We start from the raw sequence: 21,195 nt of genomic DNA, 5'->3' as shown, positions 1-21,195 counted from the left end.
TTAGGATTTGGGTTGACATTCTCTGAACAAAGTATACATTATCAATATATTTTTAGAAGGTGACCTCTGTGACACAATATTATAGACCAACTTTGGCTTGAACCTGATAAGATGAGGTGGGCCAGAGAGCCCTTGGAAACTGTGCATCTGTGGAACAGTCCAAGGGAGAACTGGAGATACAGATATAGCAGATGTGTCTGGGGTCTGTGGCATGTAGACACCGAACGCTGGGCTCCCCAGCTGTCCAGCGGTGGGGAGGACGTGGACAAGGCAGCAGAGGAGACTCAGGAGGAGAAATCGGTGAAGTGGGAGGAAAACAGAGCAAGCTCCTTCGTCAGCAGGTTTTCATTTATAATTTTACCTACAGGACTATATAGCTACTTCATTTATTTTTTATTTTTGTCTTTTTGGGGGGTGGTAATTAGGTTTATTTATGTGTTTTTAATGGGGGTGCTGGGAATTGACCCCAGGACCTCGTGCATGCTAAGCACACACTCTGCCACTGAGCTGTGTCCTCCCCCTGTACATTTATTTAAGCTTCATTTCATCTTGTTTTGACCCAACCCAACCTCTTGAGTGAAGTCTCAGTCTCACTTCTCTCATCTAACACATTAGTTCCCTGTTTTGAGGCCACACATTTGAGTAGTTTTCCCAAGTTTTTTTCCTATGCCCTTTTTTCAGTGATTTATTAAAAAATAAATAGGACAATGCTATACATAGAAACTTCACCTATAAGAATAATACGAGGTACTGTGTCAACGCCTTGTTAAAATCAGCATACCTTGGCCAGCCTGTTGTTTTTCCAGTCAGACACCATCGTTCAGTCATCATATGGTAGTTAAGCCCCCGCTCTTCTAGGCTCATCAGGGAAGAACCTAGACAGAAATGCTGCCCTCACAGCATCAGCATCAGTGTGGAGCCAATAAGCAGCAAATCAATAACACGCACCCTGGGTTCAGTGGCAGTGAGTGCTGTAGAGACAAGGCAGGGCAGAGGATATGGTGCTGGGGTGCGAGTGTGCAGCCAGGGACGGTTTATCAGGAGCAGAGGAAAGACCGAGGCGGGGTGAAGGAGGGAGCCACACTGAGAACTGCGGGAAAAGTATTCCAGGCAGACGGTGTAGGCAGGAATGTTCAAGGCACAGAAGGAGGTCTTCTGGGCATGAACTGAATGAATGAAAGGAGGAGCCCTGGGCAGAGAGCTCGGGGCGGGCGAGCGCTGGGGGGACGTGGCGTCAGTCGTCGGTCTGTCATTTGTTTCCATCTGCTCAGCACAAGTAGTCCTTTCTCCTGTTTTACTATTATTGGTGGTGATAAAGTGGGTCCAGCTTATGAGTCACAAAGAGTTCTGACAAGGAAAGGGAGAGAAAGCATCCAGGTAAGAAGCCTATGTGGAGGCTGAGTGCTAGAATTAGACAGACTTCAGCCAGGTCTAGAATTCTTGGGTAACGTCTTTGCCCCTCGAAATGCTGTAAGATGTGTTTCGTTGTATTTTTAATTTTGTTGGTAAATGTTGCTTTTTTCGTCTCTGAATATCTCTAAAACTCTGTCTTCTGCCCTTGGGAGTTACTGTTTTTCCCAGGGTGTACGTAAGTGTTTTAACTTGCTGACTAACCTGGCATGTAGTGAGCTTTCTCAGCCATTTTTAACGTCTTTTTTTAGTTCAAAATACTTTTGTCTATTTGTTTCTTGGTGTGTCAGCTCTCTCTCATTTGCTTCATTCTCTTCAAGATCATCAGGTATCCACATCCTTCATCCTCTGTCAGTTTTTTTTTTTTTTTTTACCATGCATTCTGGAAGGACCACTCAGCCTAACTGTGCATCCCTGGCGTGAGCGTGTGCAGCACAGCTGTTCTGCACCGTCTCCAACTCTGCTTAAATTCATGGCTCTGTCTCATGAACGTTACTTCTGTACTTTGGGGCTTTCTCTCCACTTCAGTCTGTCTTATGATCTTACTGATAATTCTCACTGTTAATTCTTTCATTTTCTTGAGAGTGCAAAGCAGATGCTGCCCTAAAAGTCACTTTGCATATATCCTTCCTTCTAAGACATATAAAAATAGCTTTATCCTGGGTCTGCTAGTATAATACAATGCTAATACCTTGGGTATTTGGGTAAGTTTTTCTTTTTTAATGTCACTATGTATGTTGAGGGGTTATTTTTTAGATTTTTTTTAACGTTTATTTATCCTTGAATAATGTTAGTTTTGGCCCGCCAGGCTCCTTCCTGGGTTTCTCCTAGATTGCAGGCTGTTCAGTTAAGGACGGCAACAAAGTCATAAATGTGTTTTCTTTTTGCCATAGGTGTTGCCGCAAGCTGCTTTTTTCTTGTTTATCACTTTCCCCCAGCTAGAATGTAAATTCCGTGAGAGTTAGAACCTTACCTGGAACCTGTTATAGTGCTTGACACATTGCTGAGGAGCTATTAGTTCAACAAGACTTATTTACATACTGACATTCAGAAATACATCCACTGGGCAAGGCACTCAGATGCATCTTCTGTTTCCTTAACTTTGTCATTGTTCATCTGCTCCTGATGATTTTTTTCTACTAGCAATTTTAAAGTTATCAGGAATGTCAGTCAATTACTTAAAACTATTTTAGCTCATGGACTGCTTTTTCCTAAATTAAATTATTATTATGAAAAGCCCTTTCATCTTGTGGGCCTCTTGCCCTAAACTAAATTAGGAGCTATTTTGAAGGGGTTCCCATTAGTCAAATCTGGGACAATTTGAGCATTAAAATGCATGTATAATAATATTAATTACTATTAATTAATATTAACCTGTTGAATAAATAAGCTGAGTCCATACTCATACTAATGAATGAGTAAGGGAAAGAGAAAGCTCTTCCTCTCAGCAGGTGCCAGGTCACAGGTACGGGGGGGACGCTGGTGCGCTGGCCCCTTCACTTCATTGTATTCTTGCCAAAATTGCCGAACCCAGGTCTAATCTTAAGAAAATATCAGACAAATCAAAACTGGCCCGTACTCGTCACAAACATCAAGCTCAAGACACACAAAGAAAGGCTCTGGGATTGTTCCACAGTAAAGTGTACCAAAGAGACATGGCAGTTGAGTGACATATATGATCTGGAGTTTGAACCCGGACCAATGAGGGTGGGACAATCACAAAAGACATTATTGGGATAAGGTATGAAATTTGACTGTGTGTTTTTAATTAGCTAATATTGCTGTAGCAATGTTAAGTTTTCTGATTATGCTAACTATTGTAACTATGTTTCACATTCAACTGTACAAATTCAGTGTATTCTCTTAATACTCTTTTTCTTAGGAAATACGTACTGAAAGTTTTGGATAAAGGACTTGTTCTCAAATATTCAGAAAAAAATGTATTGCTATTGTGTGTATGTATGTGTGTGTATAGACAGACAGATAACAGAGAGTGAGAGGGAGGGAGGGGAGAAAGAAGGAAAGGGGAGGAAAGAAGGGAGGAAAGGAGGGAGGAAGGGAAGGAGGAAGGAAGCAGGGGAAAGAATTTACTAAGAGGATGATAAAGCAAATAGGACAAAAGTGTAAATAATTGACGGCACACAGGAGTTTCTGGTACTGTTCTTGCAGTTTTCTGTAAGGTTGAAATTATGTCCAAACAAAAAGTTATAAAAAAGAAACAGGAAAAATCTAAAGAATGATGATGAGAGGTTATTATTCAGATGTTGTATTTTACACTGAAAACTAAGAGCTGTCTTTCACGCTGTTAAGTATTTATGTGGCAAATCCTTACCCCCGTCCCATCCTGTGTGCTAGTGTTCTGTTGCAGTGCTCCAGGGCCTATCAGTGATGCCTCATGGAGTCACGGGCCCTTGGAGGCATCACAGATCCCATCTCGTTCGAGCTCCCAGTCCATTCTTGAATCACCTGTGAACTCTTCTGGCAAAGTGATCTTCCAGTCTGTGTTTAAGCACCTAAGTCACTTTAACAAACCTGAGAACGTTTGCTCTTCTGTCTAGATCAGCTCTCAGGTTTCCTCCTGAACCGAGGATTTACACTCCCCAACTCATTACCGTTGTGTCTCATAGAAGATTATTTCCCTCTGGGTGATAGAGTCACTGTTACCCTGGTTCCCAGATTGTGTTCCAAACGCTCACAGGTACCACAGCAAACTCACAGGGATAAAATTTCATGGGAAACAACGCCATCTGTCAGACGGAGCTTGATGGAGTTCACATTTTCAATGTTGACACAGTCCACAGTTTTAACGTTAGACACTACCATTCTTTCAGTGAAGTCATATCTTTGCAAATCCATGTGTTTAGCAGTTGCACTAATGGAAAGCAAGTACTGCATGAAAATCAGTGTGGAATAGAAAATGAGGGTGGCTGTGTCCAGTCTGATGCTAAGGTTCGAGAAGTTGTACGTCACAACTCATTCTAACCCATCTTGATCGAGGAGCGTCTCAGCGACGCTTAGTATATACTTTATACGGGTTCTTAAAAATAAAGGCAGTGGTGAAAGGACTTTGTGGAGTTAAAAATGCTGTGCAAATACAAGTTCTTAACTTCATTAATATACTGTTGTAATTTTCTGTTAGTCAAGACATAGAATTGAAAGTTCATTCGATTGAGTTAATCCCTTAGTAAACTTTCTTCATCGTGTTGTTTCCGTGAGAGCATCTCAGAAGCGCATTATTTGATATTCGTCAGTGTTTGTTTCCTCTGCCGTTCCTTTGTTAATAGTAGGCGTGAGTAACAAAATGGCCGTAGGCTAAAAATCAAATAGTAACTATGCCTATTATTCACATTCACATGTAATTTTAAGTTTTCAATATCTTATGATTTGAATGATCCATTTACTGTGAAGGTAGGTCTTCAATATTTGAGAGTTAATACTATATTAATATAGTTTAGTAATCATAATAAAACATTTAGTTTTTATGATATTTATGCAATTGTCATCGCTAATTAAAGGACACAGGGTGTACTAACGCATCTGTTAGGTTAAAGATTAGGATTTGTATGAACAAGAACAAGAACAAAAAAATCCTAGAATCATAGATTAACATAGAAAGTTACTGTTGAAAGGTATTTTAAAGACAGTATCTCAGCCTTCTTGTTGCATAAATGAGAAAACTAAAGCCCAGAGACTTGGAAGGAAATTTCATGATAAACTGTCCATAACCCCAAATGTCTTCTTGTTCTCACTTGTGTGTGACAACCCATTTCCTGTCCAAAAGAGATGGAGAACAGCTGGGCGTTAATCTCAGCGCTGCATCTGGTCTTATCAAGGGGTCTGTCCTCAGAATTACACTGGGAGACAAAAGAGTCAGTCTGCATATCACTTTATTATACAGACTCCTTAATTGAGTAACTAAAAAACCCGCCTTAAAACTAGCTAATGTACCCTCCCAATAAGAAAGAGAATGCATTCAAAGAATGGATGGATTCATGAAAAAGAAATGCCCAGAGGCAGATTTAGGCATGAAGGCTTTTGCATGGCTCAGTCCAGGGGTTCCAAATCGGTCGCATGACTGAGTCTGTGTCTGTCGGCATCAGTGTCAGATCGGCTCTTTCCCACGACTTCGACTGGGGTGGGGACTGTGGAGCTGGTGGTTCTGATCAGTGGTGAGGAGGGCGATTCTAGGGCAGAGTATTTTCTCTGGAGTTCTTCAAACTTGCAGTAGCTCAGCTAGGATCTTTTTACAGATGATAAAGAGATAACATAAGCCTTTGCAGCGCCATAGAACGCTGTTGCATTTTGTAGGCATCAGAATTTCAAGTGTTTGTGATTTTTATTCAGTTTTCACTGTCACACTGGTGACTTCCCCTTTACTCAGTGCGCAGCTAAATGGCCACAGGCCTCTTTGGGGAGAGGAGGAAGAAGCACTGTAAGGCTTTGACTGTGAATCAAAATCCTTCCTCAAGGGGACCTGGTCCCGCCTGGCTTTATCCAAGAGGTTCTGTGAAGTGGCTCAAGTCTGGAATTCACTGAGGTACTCTGACTTCCCTGTTGTGGTTATCAAGTCAGATTTTTGTTCGTGTAACCCAGAACACTTCTCTTTAGACAAATGGGAAAAACAGAAGGTTGCCCTATTTCAGTTCCAGGGACACTGTGATCAAGGGCTTGGTCCAGTGCTAAAGATCTCTGCTGGCCACGTCGTTCCGACCGCAGGTTCTGCTCTGTCCGTTATGCTAACAGCAGCTGCCTCGTCTCTGGATGTCATGTGTCCCCTTTGTCCCCTGCCACACCAAGACCCATCTCCCCGGGGGATTCAGGGAACCCTGCTGGGTGGCAGTGGTTCTCAGGTCACTCCTGGCTCAAACCAAGAGCTCTTCACTTGTGCCAGAGCTGCCTCAGGAGTGTGCCTCCATGGCCTTGATGAAGGGGGCGTCCGAGGGATGTAGGTAGGGGGTGGGCAAGCCGGTGTCCCAGGGTAAGCCCACTCTAGCATTCCGCTCTTGCCAAGAGGAGAACAGATGCCAGGGAAGTTCTGGTGTTCCAGCTGCGTTTAGTGTCAGCCACTTTGGGGAACAGATTTCAGCCAGCCCAGCACTAGACGCTGAACCCAGCACTTCTGCTTCGTGCGCCTGGATAAAGAATTGGCCTGAACCAACATTGTCTTTCTTCTGCACTCTTCCAGCACCCCGAGACCCCTTCTCGTTTGTTTCCCAGTTTATATCCACTAGCTAAACCTCATCCATTCTTTCTAGTATGTGTTGCATCTCTTGACAAGTCATCCTTTATACTTCATTTTCTGGGGCCTGCCTGCACTTGAGTCTGTGTGTAGACCAGAAGCAGAGGGGTGGTGGGTGACCAGCACCTCCTACAAGGCAGCCGGGGGCCCAGGCAGGCTTCCGGCCTTGCAGGCATCAGGCTTTACTGGAGCCTCCTGTGTCTCACGCCACTGAGTCCTTCCTCTCCGGGCCGTCCTGTTTAGAAGGCAGCCCTCTCGCCCCAGATGCACTTACTTCCCAGCTCCCTCTCTGCACAGCGCTGTTACCTTCTGTCACACTGCACACTTTACTGATTCATTCTCTCCCAGCTAGACTGCCGGCTCCTTGAGGACTGAAGTTTTGTTTTGGTCGTGCTCTAGCGTTTCTTGTGTCTGGAAGAGTGCCTACATGGAGCAGATTGTCAGGATTGGTGCACACATTTGTGGAATCATTGACTGACTGGTGCACACATTTGTGGAATCACTGACTGACTGGTTCATGCATTCTTTTATTTATTCATGTTCATTGAGAACAGGGCTCAGCAGGAACAGCACGTCACAGGCCTTCGGAGTGAAAGGTGGCTGCGGGGCCAGGAGAGAGACAGGTGGCTGGAGACGGTTTCCGAGGCAGACAGTAACCACATTTTGCAGAGAGCGGAGGCCACCCTGTGAGGAGTCTGTTATTCTAAGTGCAATGGGAAGCCCCAGGAGTATTTTGAGCCAGAGAGTGACAGAACTTGATTTTATTTATAAAGTTCACCATGGCTGCTGTTTGGAGAAGAGGCTTAGGAAGGCAAGCTGGTAGCAGGGAAGCGCATTAGAAGACTGTTTTTCGGTCCTTTTATGAAGACACAGTGGTAGCTCGTGCTGGGGGTCACCAAGGGTTAGCTTCCTCCTCCTTCTTCCCAGACCTCTGTCCACCTGCTGTTGCCCCTGGTGCCGCAGGGAGCCTGGTGCCGTGGACGTGCTGTGCGGCCGCTGCGGGGAGAACCTCACGCTCTTGTTCTAGGGCCGGGTTGAGGTCAGACTAGAGCGGTAGCTACGCGGAAGGGAGCGAGCGGAGAGTGATCAGCAAACTTTGTTTCCCCAGTACAGTGCATAAGGTTGACTTTTCTAGAGTCTTAAGATGTTTCATTCAGTTTGCAAACTTTCATATCGTTTTTAGTGATCTAGTTGCCTGGTACGTTATATATAAAACTTCAGAAACAAAGTTGTAATTTGTAGCATTTGATATTTTAGCATCAATAAACATACATGGAGTCTATAGATAATTGTAAGTTGTAGCAATTTCAATATTCAATCAACTTTTATAGTAGATCATAATATTTAAGTCACACACTATAAAAGCATAATAAACAGCTATTATATAATATAAAATCATGTATATTAATAGTATGTTTTACAAACGAAGGAATTTTTAGTGTATTATATTTAATTATACCTTTTCTTTTTTTATTCGAAGTATCAAGATACAAATATGCAGGGAGTTGTGTACGAACTAAACAGCTACATAGAACAACGGCTGGACACAGGAGGAGACAACCAGCTACTCCTCTACGAACTGAGCAGCATCATTAAAGTTGGTAAGAAATGGTTTATGTTCCTCCCAGCAGAAAAATTAAGCCAAAGATAAAGTTGAATTATGCCCACTTCACTGATGACGCGTAGATGCATGTACATCGTCCTTTTGGTTGAAGCTTATGTTTTTCAGGACTGTGAATATCATTTCTTTTATTTTTAAATAGTTTAAAAATTAAACGTCTCAAATTTTAAAAACATTTTCTAATAAATCTGATGTTTAAATTTTAACAGCTGTATTTACATAATATATTTCTGTATGCATTTGAGGATGTCGTATCTTAAAATTTGCAATAGCTCATGAAACATAAAAGGAAAGTATTCTAATTATGTAATTGAGTAAAGGCATGCATTATTTTGTTTGTTTACTGTATGACCATTAACTATCTAACGAGTCCGCTCAAAAGACCCTTGTCTGAGGGCTCACCTGGAGAGCGCGTGCGTGTTTCCTTCGTCCACTGAGACCAGTTCCTCCTTTTGTGTTCCTTCCGCAGCCACAAAAGCTGACGGGTTCGCGCTGTACTTCCTCGGAGAGTGCAACACTGTGAGTACCTGGATTCAGACTTCAGTCTCTAGATAAGAGAGTGTTGTAAGCCTTTTAAAAAAGATAGACTCTTATATTACAAATAACTTGATAGACATATTGTAAGTACTTTAAAACTCATTTTCTGTTTTGTTTCTATATGTAATTATTACCAACTGGGAATTTTACCAGCATAGCAACATTGAGGCATAAAATCTTACAGCTTTTTTTATTGTTTAGGTTTTGGTTTGCGATGTCCTAGCTTATGAATGGCATTTCCAGATTTACTGCTTTCACAGAGGTTATTTCGTCCCTGTGGGCTCGGTGTCATGGACAGTCTGTGCCCTTTTCTACACACAACCTGCAGTAGAATAAAATGAGAGCAGAAGTTTTATGTGACTTTTTAGATGTTTTCACGGTGACTCTAGACGTGCTAGGACAGCGTCGCTGAGTGCAGGCTCCTGGGCTGAGGCGGCCCTGGTGCAGACACGCCGTGTGCGGCCGCTTGCGCGGGCCTGTCGCAGTTCAGCAGTGCGGTCTGGACCCTGCGCTTCTGGTTTACCTTACCTGAAGCACAGCCCAGTGTCCAGCGCAGCATGCAGAGGCACTTTCAAAAGTATTTCGAGACATCCAGTCACCTGCATTTAATTTTTGTTATGGTATCAACACACACGTGACATTTTAGAATAACGTTCTGAGCTTAAATATAGAAAGCTCAGTTATAAAATTATTTTGCAGACTTTTATGGTATATTTCTTGTGTGTTAGCCACTGTAATTTGAAATTTGGGGTGTGGTTTTGCAATCTGGTACTTGTTTTGTGAGTGATAAAAATGTGTGCTGTTTATATTATATAAAATGTTAATAAGAATAGAGACAGTATTCTGGGCTTTTACTAATATTCATGAGTAACAGAGTAGTGCAAAGCAGGAAAGTAGTTGCACAAAAGATACTTATTGTCTGAATTACTTAACTCATAACCAATCCCCTTCAGTTGCACAGTCCTTGTTCCCCTTGTGTTGTGATCATCTGTGTTACAGGATGAAAAGCTCTTTTGGGCCGGGGTCTTGCTCATTTTTGTATTCACCCAGCATCTCTCCTGGTACCTAACACAGAAAGAGTCAACAAGGCGGTTTATTAAACTGAGTTATTCAGATATTATTCCTACTTGTAAATACTTTATATTTTACACACTGGTAGTATTTTCAAATGGCTAAGCTATTAAAATAACAAATATATCTCCCTCATTTCTGTTCATGCTAAAAATTTATTTCTAAAATTTTGAAATTTTAATTTAAAACCTTAAGAATTTGTTTTAGAAAATAATTACATAATTTGCAGTAATTTTTGTGATCTCTGCTATGTACCTTATCCTGTAATTGTGATGGTCCACATCTCATTACTCCTCATCTTTACATCTCAAACCACCCACAGAGGTTGGTCATGGCAGCTGTGTTTATGTCATGTGACCCTTGACCTTCGGTCTCAATTATTTGTGACCCAAACTGGAACCAGTCAGATTCTCTGCTGAAACCTGGCTCATGGGACTCAGCACCCTAGCTGTTTACCTGCAAAGAAATGACGTGAACCCTGGAACTGAGGCTGCCACTGTGGGGGCTCCTCTTCTGCTCTGTGTGAGGGGAGTGTGGAGATGGAGGAGGGGCGGGGAGATGGGGGGCAGAGGTCGAAGAGCGGCAGGTCACCCGCAGCCTGGGTCTGCCGCGTGGGAGCTTCAGCCCGTGCTCGGCTCTCGAGCCTGGATGTCAATCCCCAAAGCCCCCTGCTCTTCACCCCTGGGCCGTGCTTTTCACTTGGCTGCTTGCAGACGTCCGCGTGCTTAGGACTGAGAACAAGCTCTTGTGTCTGTAGTTTCCAAAATGTAGTTCTGTGTCCGCCACTTCTAATTCTTCCACTTTCACTTGTCATCGGCTTTTGTAACTTAAGTGGGGGGGGGTGATATCTCGTCCTGTCGGGCTCCTTATTCTAAACTGAGGTCAATTGATTTACTTTACACGGTTCTCTCCAGGGCCATCCATGCCTTTCTCCCTCTTTCTTGCCCCAACTCAGAGGCCAAGTCTGTCTTGTTCAACAGAGTATCTCTGCGAGCAGCAGGGTACACAGCGAAATTGTAGCTTTTTCCAACCTTCCTAAGTCAGATTCCACTCTGTTACGCTGTCTTAATGTCATATGCTTCTCCTCCACGGAATTTAGCTGAATCTGTAACTGTGTACTTATCTGTGGTTTGTGTGATTATTTGCTTATCTGGCTTTCTCATTGGAATATAAGCTTCACGAAGGCAGAGACCTTGTCTCCCTAAGAGGATAATTTTAGGGGATAATTACTTGTTTTGTTCACTGTATTTTTCCCTGTATGCATTCCACGTAGGTAGCAAAGCCCGTGTTCCTTCCTTACCCGAGCGATTTCTGTGGCCCGAAGAGCACGTATTGTCTGAAGTTTAAAGTCACTGAAATACTTCCGGAGATAAGTCTGCACGATTACCAGTTTTCTTGCTCTTCATTTCTTCTTGTATCTCAGGTCTTACATTTGGAATCATTTATCTTTGATCTTGTAGAACTTAGCCATTAGTGAGGATCTGCTCATGGGACACTCTTTTTTGTCTGTCTGAATATATCTTTATTTTACTGCTTTTTTGAAAGATATTTTTTGCTGGTAGAGAATTCAGGTTTATCAATATTATCTCTCCATATATTGACCATAATGTAGTTACATTTTGGTTGTTTTTTGATTTTTGTCAGTCCATTTTTTTTATTCCCTGGACATATTTTCAAGTTTATCTTTTATTTCTTGAAATATATTAACTACCTCTTTTATATTGTTTTATATTTTTTCTGAATTTACAGTTCCTTGGCATTTGCTTTGTCCGCCTTTCACAGATGGTGACTTAGTGCTCATGCCTTTGATTTATCTTTTTATTTAACTGTGAATCCTGTTATTCTGGAGCCTTTTACATGGATGTTCTCGAGGCTGCTGAAGTTCCTTTCCTGCTCTGGATGTGTATTTGTTTTTGCCAGTCACCCAAGGCACTGTCAAACCAGGACTATTTTAATTACATTCTCTAATTGAGATTTTTTTTTTTCAGACTACAGAGTAGTATGGATTCAGAGCTCAGATCCACATGATGTGCAGTTAATATTACTCAGAGTAGATTTTTATTCCCTCCTACCCCCCTCAATAAAGTCAGGATACTCTGCTTTCATTGTAATCCCCTTGCAGCTGAAAGTGATTCAGCCCTTCAAACTAAGATGAGAGCATAGCCCTTGGCTGGTCCTGGCCCAGGCTGGGGGTCTCCTGTTAGATTCCCACGTAGTGAGAGCTCAGGTTTTATCTCTTGTCCCCGGTTAGCCATGCAGCTTTCCTGAGGGGGAGGGTCAGTACCGCTGACCCTTGAGCAACACAGAGGGTTAGGGGCGTTAACCCTCCGTGCAACTGAAAATCCACATACAGCTTTACATTTGGCCCTCAGTATCTAAGGTTCCACATCTGCAGACTCAATCAGCCGCAGATGGTGTAGTAATTACTGCGGTATTTATTGAAGAAAATGTGCCTGTAAGTGGACCCACATGGTTGAAACCCATGCTGTTCAAGGGTCAGCTGTGACTCTAGGCTTTGGCCAACTCCATACCTAGGCTTTAGCTGATAATTTCAAGAAAAAAACCAGTCTGGGATTTGCTTGCCACACAAGCTTCCTTTATGTACTTCCTTTTAGATTTCTGTGGACTCCTTCCATTCCTCTCAGCCCAGCAATGCATTATAAATGTTTGTGAAATATACTTTATCCAGCCTTTAAATAATTTTAAAATTGTTTTTTTCAGGAATGTCAAATTATCTTATCTGCCATATTGCTTGCAACAGATGTTGACATACTTTTAAAATGTAAGCTAATCGTACGAAATAAAGTAAAACATTTTTTGCACAGATGAGCACATACATGTATAATTTCTTATATTTCTTCCTTTGTACATGAAAGCTAGCATATGATAGATATGTATTAATGTTTTTAAAATTGACTCTGGATTTTGAATCATAGTTAGAAAGTGTTTCTTAATAAGTCACTTTCAAACCAAAATGTATATTCTTTAGTGACAAAACTATAATAATGAAACCGAAATAGACTGAGATAAAATTTTTTGTCGGTATCAATAAATACCAAGGATTAAGACAGATGTGGAAGGAACTGTAACGTTCACATACTTATAAAAGTATTAGTTTCTTTTTTCATAAATGATAATCAGTAGAAATAATTTCTGAAATTGATCCACAGAGAAATATAATTTAAATAATATATTTAAATTCTTTAAATATTTAAAGTCTTTATATTATATATAATTATATATTTGTATTACATATAAATATATTAATAACTTTATATTCAAAAGTTATACAAGTAGAGTTTAAAACCCATAGTCATATTACCAGAGAGGAAAAGTTTAAAGAAAATATAGAAAGTTTAGGAGATGACGGAGCACAGCCTAAAAGGAATTAGAGTACTAAAAATAAAACTGATTATTGAGCTCATTTTGAAGATATGTCCCAACAAAATTACAAGTAGGTTAGGCCCAGCTGTTAGAAGAAAAAAGTCTTAAATCGGGTTCAGAAACTCCACAGCTTTCTTTTATTACATACAAGTGCATAAAACAAGGTGACTGAGGAATGACTGAAAATAAAAAAGGGAACTTTAGGAGGAGAACATCTATTCTGGGAACATGCGGGGAAAGGGGACCGAGGGCCACAGGATCAATAATCAAGTTGAACTGAGAGAATAAAAGCATTAAATTGGAAAAGCAGGTCACCTGGTTTATGAGGGGTTTAACTGACAATGAAGGTAGGGCTGTTAGGAGGTTTATACAGTAAATAATCGGTGCACTGAAATTTATAAAGCAAGACAATCATACCAAAAAAGATGAACAGAAAAATGCAAAAGTATTTTTAGTTATTGACAGATCAGAAATATAATTTAGAGGATCTTAGTATCATTAATTAGATTTATCCAAAAATATATAGATTTATTAACTCAGTATATTATTTTAGGATTTACCCACTTGGGGGTCCCTTTAAGTCTTCTTTGGGTTAGAACCTACTTTGATACACTTAGCCCCCATTTAATAATTTGGATCCCCATAACAGCTGAAAACAAGGAAATTAAACCTTGGAAGTTAAACATAAACAATATGCCAAGTAACTCTTTGGGCAGGGAAAAAACTCAAATTCAGTTAACAGAATATTTACAGAAAGGATATTTATGAAAATGAATTACTTTATTTTACTGCTAAACCTCTGGAAAAAGTATTCACAGAGGAAAATTCGCATCCTTAAAGTATTAATCATTTTATGTACATTTTTGAAGTATTAATAAGAGAACAAAAATAAGTTAATTCATTAATCCAGCACATTTTATTGGACACTACCAAAGGGTAGTTAGTGTTCTAGGTACCAGAGACACTGTCATCAGCTAAAATCTCTGCCCTCTTGGAATTTAACCAGTGTAAGCTATGGATGTAGAAAAAGAAAATCTTTACAACAGGACAGCTGTGCAGATAAAGCAGTTGCTAACCTAATTTACAAACAAAGAGAAAACAATTATATATGTTTAATAATTTAAAAGATAATAAAACAATAGATACAGTGAAAGTGACCAATTATAAGAGGATACTTAATAAATGCGAAAACCTAGATAAAATGGACAGTTTTGGAGGAAAACACAAATTGCTCCATTTAATGCAAATGATGATAGGAAACTAATAGACCAGTAAATGGAAGAAATTAACAGCAGTGTTGAAATAGTGTTTTTTAAAAAAAACTTAGATCTTTTATTTAACACTGTTTTTTGAGCAGCAACTTTATTCAGGTAGTTGCTAACCCTGGTGTTTAGTGATGAACCAGAATTGGTTCCTGTACCTTTGTGTTCATGTTACACTGGGGGGGACACCTCTTCAGGAGAGAGAATTCCTGTGCTGGTTGTGCTGTTCCAGAGCTTGGGGAGAGAAGGAAAGTTTCCCAGTAGGTAGTTTAGTCCAAAGAATTTTGATTCTGGAGTTGGATTGTGTGAGTTCCAATTCACTACTTTGGGACTGTGACAAGAATCTGAAACTTTCTAAACCTTAATTTAACCTCCATTGGTTAGATGTTATGTCATGAATGCTATTTATTCAACAAACCATTTCAGATACCTGCTATGTACCAAAAACTCTGCCAAATTGCTGGGCATACAAAGGTAAATGAGAAATCATTCCTGTTCTCAAAGAATGTACAACCAGTAGGGGAAATCAAGACATTCACAGTTAATTATAGCACATGACCTTAATGTGTGAACAGGGAGGAACGCAGGTGTACTCTGGGATCCTGAATTTGATGGGGTTAGTGGGAGTGCTGGATCAGTGACATTAAGAAGAGCTTGGATGATTAGCTCTGCTTGAGCAGGGCTCGGAGGACCTCTCCCTTAGTGCATTAGAAGGGCAGATACAGGAAGAAGCAATTTGTGAGAAGTGTGGAGCTAGGAAAGGAGGCTGCTCTTGAAATGTTTGTTGGACAAAACTGATTTTTCCATAATTCAGACTTTGCTTAATTCAACTTTTAATGTTTCTACAGTTTTTCTCTTTCATACCTGCTCACCTTCTCCACTTAATAAGTAACATACTTTAAATGTCATTACTCTCGTTTTTCTTATGTTTTCTATACAAGTAGTTCATAAAAGCTGAAACCCTTGTGAACTCTAACATGTTAACTTTTATCATTCATAAAGTTCATGGGTAGCTTTTTATATGTTGGTTTTAGAAACCAAATTAGAGCCAGCAATTGAGAGTAATTGTGTGACTTTTTTTTTTTCAGTGCACATTGAAACTTACTAGGTTTATTTTTAAGAATTATGCAAACTAAGTTAGTGGTCCACTTCAGGAGAGAGTGGGGCTAGCTGCCGGCGGTCCTCTCCGTAGACCTAAATTCATTTACTATGCAGTGCCACCTACTGTCTCTAAGAAAAATAACTTAATAGTAAGCCTGAATAATTTTTCTTCTTAAGCAGTGTTTCTAAAATTTAACTGCTTGTGAGTTGAGCCTTAACATAAAAATGAAGTTTCATGAATAAGGTGGTCTTTGAAAGATGTGTGGAAGGAAATACGAGAACAAGTGTCTACCAAGTGAAGTAGACTTTTCAGTTGACGTCAATGAATCAGTTTCCCAATCACCCAAAAAATCCTGTTTTTTAAAAAACAATTTGTGATAGTCTACCCTATGGTTCATTTTCCGCCAAATCTGTTTCTCAAAATTTGATTTTCTAACGATTTGAATGGTTTTTTATTCCTTTGTTGAGACAACTTACATTAGGACCACTGTTACCAATATTCTAAATGAGCCCACTTTAGAAATTTGTATGAAAGTTTGCTGTTATCGCAGAACTTTCGGGTAGTTCATAATGAATTTCTTTGAAATACTGAGAAAGTTAATTCACCCCCTGTTACTGCGTGGCCCGTGGACTGACTTCAGCTCTCTGGCCAGTCTCCTTGCTGGTGCTGAGAGGGGAGGGGGCCTAACAGTCGAGTCATCGGTGCACGCCCTGAACACAGGGACGCTCTTCTCTGCGAAGCGTAGTGGTTGATGTTTGAAACTTTGAGCTTTTCCTTGTTTTCAGTTGTAGCCTTCATCTCGAGCCTCTAAAAAATGTGCTAATTAAAGTTTTTATCGATTTGTACAGTATTTGAGCAGAAATTAACTTTAGAGATTCAGTTCAACAGTGGACATTGTAAATTGTAAATGGATGCAAAATGGTCTTAAAATATTCTAAAATATCATGTAGTGATGTTTGAAAAGTTTTCGTCCTCCTAAATAAATAATGAGTGTAATATTTTTATTTTACTAATCTGAACATCCCCATAACATTGTTATGTCAAAATTCATAATGATTGGCAATATAGGGGTGGGGGAGTGGGAGGTACAAACTATTGGGTGGAAGACAGGCTCAAGGATGTTGTACAACATGGGGGATATAGCCAATGGTTTGTGATAATTGTAAATGGAAAGTAACTTAAAAATTACTACTTTTTTTAAAAAAGTAAATCTTTAAAAAAATTTATAATGGTTGATTTTGAAAAATAAAGTCCCCATTTCATTCTTAAGTTTCTTTAGAACTCATTTACACCCATCGTGTGTTAAGTCATTAACGCAGGCCCTTCACCAATGGAAAAAGCAAAATACATCTTGTAAGTTAAGATGTTTTAAAACATGACGAACCAAAGCAGGACCTGCCTTGCCAGGTCACAGAATGTACTGTAAACTTACAGTAATTAAAAGAGGGTGATGGACAAAGAACCAAACAGTACAGAACTGAGAGTTCAGGCCCAAGTGTACGTGAAGCTTCAGTATATGATGCAAGTGTCCTTTCAGCCGGTGGGAAAAAGACGACTGTTAAGTACACAACTGTCTGTCTAATTATTTCTGTGAGTAAGTAAAGGTGGATTTGATCAGTGTTCTCCATTCCTGGATGCATGTAAAATTTAGCGTCTGACTTGGGGGTTTGGGGTTGACATGCCCTGTCTGCAGCCCATTCGGCAGGGATCACACGGAACCTGCCAGTACAGACGCACAGCTCCGTCCCTGACTGATCTCTGACCGGAAATGGGTGTTATGAAGGGAGCTGTCGCACAGGTGAATTGTATGGAGTAAAAAAAAAAAAAAAAAAGCCACCAAAAAAGAGTAGGAAACCACTCACACAGAGGAGAGAAATTGAAGCTGTAAAAACATCAAAAACGCGTCTGCTTTGGGTGGGTCCTCGTCCTCCCTTCCTACCTCGGCATTTGGCCGCCATTCAACGACTTATTCAGTGTCTTGCTAGCGCTTGCCCTCAGCTCTCGTTTGCAAGCATTTCTGTTTGGTAAATGAACAAAAATCACTAGCTAATTAGTAAAACAAGTATAGAGTTCCCACTGTAAAGAATTATTTAATTTTTTTATAATCATTTATTTTCCACAGGGAGTTTTCCACATTCACTCAGATAGTTGAAAGATTTCTGAATCATTTATTTTCAACAAGCTTAGTGCAGAGAATCGCTTTCCACAAATCCTAGGTGCGGTCTGTGCTTGTCTGTTTCTCGTGCATCATACAGAGAGCCCGTATAGAGGCAGTAAATATTTTATATATTAAATAAATGATCTTCTAATAACATAAGAATGTGTAAGCAATTTTATCATTATTGAATTATGAAGCTAAGTATAACTTGAAGGTATTACTAAATTCAGCCTTAATGGGTGTGTAGCAAAGTCATCCAAAAAAGATATCTGCTGTTAATCTTCAAACAACAAACAAATACAGTCAATTACTGTTTAAAACAAATCCAAAGCTTCTGTTGGGATCTTGCTCCAGTTTACTTTCTATTGCTGTCAGGGGAAGTTCTTCTCTAAGAGTTATCTGAACGGCTCAGGTCAGTTTAAGTTCATTTCCTGCAGTTCTGAGTTTGGTTGAGAAAAGAAACATTACTCAGCATCCTTCTTACGTTTAACTTTCTCATAGTTTGAAAAAATCGTTGTCAATTCTGACTTTTATTCAGGCTAAATATACCACATCCTTTACCTTTTTTTCTTGCAGTCATCTCTCTTCCTGTCCTTGGGTCATTTTGCTGCTCTTGTCTCGGTCTTAAGGATGACAGTCTGAATTCTATTGCGACAAAGCTAAACACTAACTCTAATGAAAGTCTTACTTCGTCTGTGTCGTATGTATGTTGGTGCATCATAGAATTAGAGTAACTAGAAAAGCAGTGGCTGATTTCTAGCCTCTTTAAAAATAAATAAGGTGAAATTGTCATTTACGATCTTATATGTAGTTCAATTTTAAAAATCATTTTCAAGTGTAGAGCTTGTATTTAAACATTTTAAGCTTAATCCTTTTCAAAAGAAGCATTTAAACAATGATTTTCATAGGCATTGTACTTAACAAATACTGCTTAAACGCAGTCCCAACTGATGTAGGTATACTAATGAATAAAAATATTCTGAACTTAACTTGTAGTCTTTAGACAATGGTGACTTATTTAAAGCAAAGGAGGTGAGCCCAGGCTCTGTTTCCCTCTTCCCTGCTCCCAGTGATTGAAGTAGCTCAACTTTACAGGGCCGACTCTCTTAGGATTATAAGATTTTACTTGAAGAAAGGGTTCTTTGACATGACGAAGCTTGAAAACCACATTGTCTAGTAAGGTAATAAATACATCCTCCTCTCTGTCTTCATCTGGACATAGTAATGGTAATAGCGAGCCTTAATAGGCCCATGTTTAGTGGAAGAGGATTGCCTGATACTTACTGCTTCAGAAGGTCTTCAACTTTTAAGTGATAGCTATCCATTTTAAGATGAAAGTAAAATGGATAGTGTTGGGAGAATTTACCAGAACCTTAATTTTTTTCAAATTGAGTAGATAATTCGAATACAGTTATGTCAAAATAATGCTCCCCTGCCCAGGTGATTTTTTGATTAGCAATTCTTGTTTAGGAGAAATTTATTTAAAAGTATGATTGGGTTTAGTCAAAATAACCAATCATATTTTTAAAAGCATGTATTTTAAAATAGTTTCAGAATGTTACCCTCCCACCTAGTCTTTTGAGGGAAAAATACACTCAGGTTTGGCCCTTTTTTTGTGTGTGTGTACAAAGAAGAGCAAAGATTTTATCAGGAGTGTTCTGCATCTATAATTTCATGGGCGGGCCACTTTAGGGAATGGAGTGATTGAGTACTTAAAAAAGAAATAATGTTCTGAGAAAGAAACATCTTTAATGAAAATGAAAGAAATGTGACCAAGTCACTCTGACTTGTGGTTACAGACCCGCGCGCCAGGCCCGCACAGGGGTGGGGCTGTGCTGGTTTCTTGAGCCCAGGGACAGCTTGCATTTTTTTCATTTTATTACTTTCTATGAGTAAAAATTGGGGTGATTTGAACAGTTTTTCTGTGTGTACATTCATGCATGCCCTACATCCACCCTGTATGTTGTGTGCAAATACGAAACAGGAAATATGAGAGAGAATGTCGCCTCAGACTCTCCAGCTTGGTCGTTGCAAACGCCTTTCCCGGTGTCGTGTGCTTTCCCGGCTCACGGCTTCCTCTGTTGTCGGGCACACCCGGGATCCTCCCTGTCCTGTGCCGGAGTGCAGGGCAGCCTGTGAACCCCCTCTTGTCCTCTTCGTAGAGCCTTTGTGTGTTCACCCCACCTGGAATCAAGGAAGGAAAACCCAGGCTCATCCCCGCCGGGCCCATCGCCCAGGGCACCACCACCTCCGCCTACGTGGCCAAGTCCAGAAAGACGCTGCTGGTAGAAGACATCCTTGGGGTGAGTGGCCTTTTAGTCTTTGCAACATTTGTAACCTGAAGTATTTAATCAAGAAAGATAGCATATTTTTATACTGTGGTAGATCGCATGCCTGGCATGCACAAGGTCCTGGGTTCAGTACCCAGCACCTCCATCAAAAAAAAAAAAAAAAATTAAAGACAAGAAAGATAGCATATATTCTTGATGTTATAATTTAAGCCATTTTGTAGCAGCATTAAAGCAAGATACAGATCAATAAATGTGTTTGTATGTAAGCTAATTCTGTACTCCGGAAATTACATCTTACACGTCCCCTAGGGTCTAGATTTCAGTAGTTCTTCTTTCAAGGTTTGCCAGGATAGTTAGACATAAAGTAAAGTGTGTATTTATATTCATGTGAACCAAGTGATGAGCGCTTCAGGTTTCATGTCCTAGCAGGATACGTGTGAATGAGTCGGCCACTGCTGTGTAGTGTGTGGTAGTGTGACAGACCCCCCCGGACTGGAGTGGTGTCATCACACAGCAACCACTCTCTGTCTCTCTTGAGACTCTGGGCTGGGCCGTTCTGTTGATCTGGGCCATCTCTGGTGGGGCCTGTTCATGTGTCTGAGATGAGCCGGATGTCACTTAGGAGCTGGTTAGGCTCAGACGGCCTTCGTGCTCTGCGTGGGTCTCACTGCCCCTCCCAGTGAGGCTGCCCTGGCATGTCCTTACGATGGTGGCAGGGGGTGGAGGGAAGAAGTGGACACACGCAGATGAGTCTTCGTGTCTGCTTGCTTCAGATTCACACAGTGGGCTCAGACCAAGGCCACGGGTACAGAGAACGTGGCAAAATGGAGCCCTCAGAGCGGTCTTCCAGAGTACGTGTGCCCTGGCGATGCAATGTCACTGCACAAGCTCAGACTTCAAAAGTGACGAGCATACAGACAGACACGTGGGGTGATGAGTTTGCTCTGAAAAAGTGCTGCATTGGAGTCACAAAATCTGGTTTTTAATTTTGGTTTTGCCACTAATTATCTGTATGACCTTGAACAAATCAGGTTATTAGCTACTTTATCAAAAACTTAAAAAGAAAAAGTACTTAAAAATAAACGATTCACAGTACAGTGTATATAGATGACAACATTGC

The 21,195-nt window shown here is 40.5% G+C and overlaps 1 protein-coding gene across 9 annotated transcripts in view; it reads left to right on the top strand.

Moving 5' to 3' along the window:
• Positions 1–21,195, top strand: part of PDE10A (phosphodiesterase 10A) — a 537,273-nt gene that overhangs the window by 432,518 nt on the left and 83,560 nt on the right. For all 9 annotated transcript variants that reach the window (XM_032485326.1, XM_032485329.1, XM_032485325.1 and 6 more), the window contains 3 exons: positions 8,130–8,250; positions 8,740–8,789; positions 19,947–20,087. In XM_032485326.1, coding sequence (XP_032341217.1) covers positions 8,130–8,250; positions 8,740–8,789; positions 19,947–20,087 — 312 coding nt within the window. The remainder of the gene's footprint in view (positions 1–8,129; positions 8,251–8,739; positions 8,790–19,946; positions 20,088–21,195) is intronic.

The sequence above is a fragment of the Camelus ferus genome, chromosome 8 (assembly GCF_009834535.1).
Source record: "Camelus ferus isolate YT-003-E chromosome 8, BCGSAC_Cfer_1.0, whole genome shotgun sequence".
NCBI lineage: Eukaryota > Metazoa > Chordata > Mammalia > Artiodactyla > Camelidae > Camelus > Camelus ferus.
Note: the sequence above shows the minus strand (reverse complement) of the source record. Positions and strands in the feature narration are given on the sequence as shown.